Source organism: Eurytemora carolleeae, unplaced genomic scaffold (genome assembly GCF_000591075.1).
Source record: "Eurytemora carolleeae unplaced genomic scaffold, Eaff_2.0 scaffold1837, whole genome shotgun sequence".
Classification (NCBI taxonomy): Eukaryota; Metazoa; Arthropoda; class Copepoda; order Calanoida; family Temoridae; genus Eurytemora; species Eurytemora carolleeae.
The window spans coordinates 6,470-13,600 of NW_019397746.1; the positions used below are offsets into that span (position 1 = coordinate 6,470).

General features: G+C 33.8%; 1 protein-coding gene across 1 annotated transcript in view; it reads right to left on the reverse strand.

The window, feature by feature from the left end:
* Positions 1-2,514, reverse strand: part of LOC111715740 (uncharacterized) — a gene marked incomplete at its 3' end in the record, with an annotated part of 6,585 nt that extends 4,071 nt beyond the window's left edge. Inside the window, exons 1-3 of the mRNA XM_023491110.1 lie at positions 1,753-2,514; positions 1,544-1,666; positions 309-496 (exon numbers count right to left, since the gene is read on the reverse strand). Coding sequence (XP_023346878.1) covers positions 309-496; positions 1,544-1,666; positions 1,753-2,477 — 1,036 coding nt within the window. The remainder of the gene's footprint in view (positions 1-308; positions 497-1,543; positions 1,667-1,752) is intronic.
* Between the last annotated feature and the right edge of the window lie 4,617 nt (positions 2,515-7,131).

Here is a 7,131-nt window from a genome sequence, read left to right on the forward strand (position 1 = left end):
TAATTTTAGATTTTCTATAAAATGATATTCCAGGGCCCAACAGGTTATATAGCATAAATATGTGAAGTACACCTGCAGTATGGAAACAGTATAACAAAATGGCCGTTTTTCACTTTTTTCTAGTAAATTCCTCTCTATATATTCTATTCTCTATGCAAGACAACCTGTTTAAGCTTTCTTACTTAACTCCTTATTCCGCTCTTTTACTTGATTTTTAGCTTGATTATAGGTCTTAAATGCATACCACAATACAACACTCTCAGCTCAGCCACGCGGGTACTCCCTTTAAAGTCAGAAAAAAACATTACCAGGATTTGATCCTCTTGATCCTGCTCTTCCTGCTCCAGGCTCTCTCCTTGATCCAGGTTCTCTCCCTACTCCAGGCTCTCTCCCTACTCCAGGCTCTCTTCTCACTCCTTCATCTCGGGCTCCATTGGCTCCAATATTTTCTTGATCTATTCGTCCAGCTGCAATCAAGTTTTCAGTACTGCTCCACCTGAAAAATATGACCAGGAACTATTAGTCGACCTTTTTTACGGGTTAGAATTATTCTCTATGATAAAGAACACATTAATTAAAGAAATGACTAGACAGCGTAAGTTTATAAATATAACTTTTTGCAATTTGAGTCAGAACCCCAATGATGAAGATATTACCAATAATTTGACAAAATAAGGGTTTTTTTTAATACATAATATTGATTTTCAACTTGGTTTTATGACATCAAGCAGTGAGTTAAATCAGTTGAATATTTTCGGTGGAGGTTAATGTTGATACTTTGGCGGGGTAATAATGTCATCCAGGAGATGTAAGGTGTAATTTATATTCCTTGTACATGGATTTAATCGGTTAAAAATCACGGAATTTGTAATTAGATTTTAAGCTTTAACTGTATTTGCAATTTTTACAGTATACATTCTTTACAGTATACATTCTGTACAGTTTATATTCTGCACAGTGTACATTCTGTACAGTGTATATTCTGTACAGTGTATATTCTGTACAGTGTATATTATGTACGTACAGTGACCATTCTGTACACTGAAAATTCTGTACAGTGTACATTCTGTATAGTGTACATTCTGTACAGTGTACATTCTGTATACTGTATATTCTGTACAGTGTACATTCTGTACAGTGTATATTATGTACAGTGTCCATTCTGTACACTGAAAATAGTGGAAAACCGAAGCTTTGTTTCATTTCCTCCCTTGTTTCTGTTTTATAATTCCTTCAGTCACTTGTATATAATAGAAACCGCAATTTGTAATTATGAATTTACAAAGAGAAAAACATGAATATTTCATTATTCCTAAACTGTACTAAATTTCTAAAATAGTTTTCTTTAGCATGTTTTTCCACAAACTCAAATTTGCTAATCCTTATATCTTTGCAACCTGATGGCGTAAACCTTTAGTATTTCCAACTTAGATTATTTGATAAAATAGAATTCATAGTTTGAAATATCAAAGGTTTACGACATTGTGTTGAAAGATATTGGGATTAAACAATTTGAGTTTGTATCTTTGTATATTTTAATTACCTGGAAGATATTGAACGCCCTCTTCTTAGATTAACATGCTTTCTCTCTTCCTGTGCTCCAGGTGTACCTTGAACCAGAGGAGCAGACTGAACCCTAATCTCGGAATGAGACTGAAACTGATCACTAAACACAGGCAGGTTTTAAAAATAATAAATAAATAATATTATTTCTCAAATCTAAATATTTTTAATTTTGTAATCTTAACCTACCTAAGCCTGAACTCCGTGTTGTTGTTTACTCTGCCAACAGAATCCAGAAATACTTCCAGATGCTCCGAACCTTGACTTATCTCCTGTCTATCAGACCATCTGGAGATTCCGTCACGACTCACACTTAGGTGAGACTGGGTTCTTTGCATTCTCCCTGAGAAAGGGGCGGGACTAAGTTGAGAATGATGCCTGGCTAGCCTGGATGGGGGTGAGGGTGTTGCAGAAGCTCCAGAGGAGATTCGTCTAGCCTGATCTAACATAGATTCTTCCTGTCTAGTTCCATATATCAGGGAGAGCTGACTGGAGGATCGGTCTAGCGGAGATAGATGGAAGGGCTTTGCTCCAAGATCCATCATGGAGGTGGCTGAACCAGGTTTAGACTGTCGGAGGGGTAGCTGAGGTTTGGAGGGATCCTGGGAACCAAATATTGTTAATTGAGAATGTGATGATGGAGTTCTGTTTGGTAGTGGAGAGGCAAGGCTAAACATGGAGGAATGATGACTGAGCCTGGATAGAGTATCAAACCTGCTCTGATCTAAGCTCTCAATACTATCATGACGTGAGAGAAGAGGTGAGGAGTTTGTATGGTGGGAGGTGGGTGGAGATGGTTCCTCTCTCCATCTTGCTAAAGGATGGGTGGAGATAGCATGGCGGATACCCTGCCCGTGGGTCGGGGGCGGAGCAGAGTTTGAATCATCCGGAGCGATATGACTTATACCGTGCATTTTGTATCGGCGGAGAGGAGACGTATCCGCCTCTCCGCCTGCAAAAAACACACTGAGGTTACTGTTTTATATACAGGTTTACAATAAAGAATGAGACAACAATGACAACCTAAAAAAAAATTGATGCTAACGTTCTTCTGTTTTTGATATTGTCTTTTTATGTTTAGCAAATGATTTGGTAAAAAGCAAAAAGTTTAGAAGTCTCATTCTTTGCGGTAATACTGTATATAGTGTCTGTGTATATCTATCAAATGAAGCTCTTTGCTAGTATATATATATATATATGTACATATGTTAGCTTTAGCTGGTTAAGCGCTGGGCCAAATTGGCTAAATTTTTTTGAGGGAACCCTTGGTTTTCCTGGACGTAACAAAGGCTAAAAAGAAAGTTAAAATTTTTTTCTTCAAAAATCAAATTTTTTTCAAGTGTTTCTCACATTCCACGGACACTTCAGCAAATAGATTGGTAAGCTTCTATTGTACAACATCTTCTTATGTACAAAAAATAATTTAACCTGATAAATACTGGCAAGGCTTGGTGTACGTCCTCCATTGCTGTCACTACTGTACACACTTTCCTACAAAAAAGTTTTTCTTTCTTGCTGTTCAATAATAACCAAAAAACAGGGAAATTCTCGTTGTCATCTATTTCTTTTAATTTTCCAATGTCCGTTGCAAGAATAACATTACAAAACCCATAGTAATAGGAAAAACCATAGATTACTAACAATACAGATAGAACACTAAATGTCGTCTTTTCAAGATTTAGAGGTTTTTTCGTTGACAATAAGCCTGAGGCAGAGGACCAAAGGAATAACGCACATGCGGCGTAGAACAGGCTTTCTCTCTGTATGGTAATTCAACGCAGCATGCGCGTAACTCCTTTTGACTTCTGCCCCAGGATTATTGTGAACGAAAAACCCTGAATCTTGAAAAGACGACATTTAGTGTTCTATCTGTGTTGTTATTAATCTATGGTAAGAACAAAGACGAAAATTATTCCAAATTTTTGTGGGTTTCAATGTATGAATATGAATCGAACCAACCAAGAAAAACTTATTTATTAAGTTGTATCCATCCAAACAACTTTTCAAAAGCGAAAAGGAAAGGAAGGGAGTTTTTGCCACAACCTCAAATTTTCTAATTTTTATATCTCTATATCTCTGCAACCAGTGGATATACACCTTTGATATTTCAAACTTAGATTATTTGATCTAACAGAATTAGTTTAAAATATCTACGGTGTACGACATTGGGTTGCAAAGATATATTGATAAGAATATTTGAGTTTGTGGCAAAAATTCAGTTCCTTTCCCACGCGACAATTTGACCTGTAAGATGACACATTTTTACAATGTCTGACAGACTGGGTCTACAATCATAGATTGTTTAAATTTCATGCAAAACAAATAAAACATTTTCGAGAAGAAACATTTCTTGAAACCATGTTGTATTAGAAAAATATTTTGCTTTAAAGAAATATGAAATGTAAACTATAAAGTTTCATGATAATACATTTTGTAAACTCAAACATTTTTTATTTAAGCTTATTAGTTGTTTATTTTATAATGATACCGTTTTGATGTATCGCGAATTTATTAGCGATTAAATACTCATTTTATAAATATTTTATATTTAGAAAATTAAAATTTTTAAAAAGAATTTCCAGAAATATTCTCAAACATTTCAAAGTTATAAGATTTAAAGATCCTTCCGAATCTTCATAATTAAAAAAATAAAGTGCAGATCATTCTGTTTTTTTTCTAATTTAAATAGAATATTCGGCAGGTTTAGTGTTATGAGGAAATGCACACTGAATCAATGAAGTTTCTACAAAATGGCTAAGCTTAGAATTGTCTTCTGATATGATATATGCCTTAAGAAACAAATTGGCCTGCAATCAGAATCAAAAAGTTAACATCAATTAAATCAAATTTAATCTATTCAAATACATTTTTGTTTGGTCAGAGTGAACATGACACACGACTAAGTAGCTTGTAAGAAAAAGAAAAAAAAAGATGGATTTATAGCTTTCTGCAAGAATCATGGAATTTCCCCACCTTTCTTCGCAGGGGTTCGAGAATAAAAAGTTTTTGTCTGTAATTATATTGTGATTTTTATTGTAATTTTTATTTTTATTTTTTTTACAGAAATATTTTCGCATTTAAAAACTTCCAAACGATCCTATATATTTAACTCTACCTGGAGTAAACGATCCTATATGTTTAACTCTACCGGGAGTAAACGATCCTCAACGTTTAACTCTACCTGGAGTAAACGATCCTATATGTTTAACTCTACCGGGAGTAAACGATCATATATGTTTAACTCTACTTGGAGTAAACGATCCTATATATGTTTAACTCTACCTGAAGTAAACGATCCTATATGTTTAACTCTACCTGAAGTAAACGATCCTCTAAACGAGTCATATTCTCCACTCTTGATCTTCAAATTTGTTTTATCAAACTACTGGTGCTAACTCAGATTTATCACTCGGTGTCCACATTTTAAATACGGTTTGTGCTTTGTCTGCAATGTTTACATGTTTAATTTGGGATTTGTAATATATTGTGATGTGCGTTATAGAACCCTTATGAAAACATGCATTTTTTCCTTAAAATTATTATGACACATATATATTATTATATAATTGTTATGGACACATATATATTATTACATATATATATTATTATGTAATTATTATGGACACATATATTATGTTAGTCGAGTTGTTTTATTCTAAATGCAATAATAATAACTTTTCTTGTTCAGCTAAACCTTTTAAGTTTATTCCATACAAATGTGAAAAGGTTTAGAGTCCCTAAAGAACCAGTTTTACTGAATAAAAAACATTAATAAAACCCTATCGTTCAGGATGTTTATGTATATAACAGTTTTTAAAAATAGTCCTTAAAGGGAGTGTTCGCGAAAAATAAAAGGGGGTATAGGCTTAACGAGATAAAAAAGCGCTTTTGATCGCTACTAATCTTACTTCTATCTGTTGCGTCTATAAGGAGAAAATTGTTAAAGACGTTTCATACCGAAAATCTTAGCGTCCATACAATTTGAGAAAATTGCAACATACGACTTAGACCGTAAAAAACTCAATTTAATTTCAAACCACCCCTTGGGCCCTTTTCCCTCAAGAATGATGCGTTGCCCCTGAATTCTTTGTTTTGATCTCCTCCCACTGCAGTACACAGATTTGACACATTAGATATGGCGGTTCCTGGTCTATACAGTCCAGAGAGAACTGTACGCCGAAAATACGCAAAAGCAATTAACTTTCCTTGCCTTATTGCCTGGGTCCTTAGGCCGTTCTAATCAGTAAAAAAAACGAAAATTACGCAAAGACCATTTAACTTTCAATGTCCGTCCCTTCAATATGAAAGTGCGCAGGGAACATTTTCCCGATATATTTCGTGACTGGTAGTTAAAATCTGTATTTCCTGTTTCTTTATTTTCTTTTTCTCCATTTTTAATTTCTCACATTATCGCACTGGTGTACTGGATGTAAGGAGGGAAGGGATAGGATTTTAGTATATTTTACGATGTGACGTTTTAAACCCGCTCCAGTCTCCACTAAGACCTGCTTTTTCTTCGGTCAGAGTACTACAGAGTACAGATCACTGTAGTACACAGAGAATGCATGAAAAATACGCTTACAGTCGTTTTAAACCAGTTTCTAAGCAGTCCAAATGCGACACAGTTGAATTTAAAAAAACCCTAGTCCCCCAATCAGCAGTAGGGACTAGAATAGGGAGAGAAAACTAAAGTATACGGTTTACAAGAATAACTAAAGAAATTCTGTAATACGAACACACTATTTGGGGTCCGTAATATGGTAAATATTACAAAATCATTCAGACTTTTTTCTCAATCTTCTTGTGACTGGAAAAAAAACAATTTTTGTCAGTGCATTTAGTGTATCATAATAATTCATCATAAAAATATTTCAAAGTTGAATAAAAGAATACAAAACAGATCCCATTATTGAAATGTTGTAAGTTTTATCTAAAGAATTGTAAAACGAACAAAACGATTATATGCCCAAGTTGATAGGAGCAGTTTTGGTATTTTCTTTTGTCTTATTAACTAGTGTATTCTACTATCATAAGACAAGATTATACAGAGAAACTAGAGTATATAAGTTATAACCAGTATACGCTATATACACTGCCATATGACGGTTTATTGTTGAAAGCAAAGAAAATTCCACACAGTATTCAATAAAGCATACTTCCTTACATAGAGACACACTTGTTATAATTCTATATTCGGCACACAGGGTGCTTCAGAAAGTTTGGTTTACATAATACATATATATATTTGGCTTTGATGGTTAAATTAAATAACTGTGTCTGGGAAAAATGTCAACATTCATATTTTTTAAAAATGCGCACATTTAAACAGAAAATTTCGTGAAATGAAATAATTTAGAAAAGAGAAATGTCAGCTTTACAATGAGCAACAGTCAACATCTAAAATTGATCGCCTAGTAAGAGTAAACTTCATACACAGTGCACATTTATTGTATTTGTAGGGACGGATGTAATATTTTACATAAGTGTTAAAATGTAAAAAAAGCCTTATAAAGATTTTTACTATTGTTATTAGTAGGTTTTTATAATTTTCAATCTACTTTCTCATGT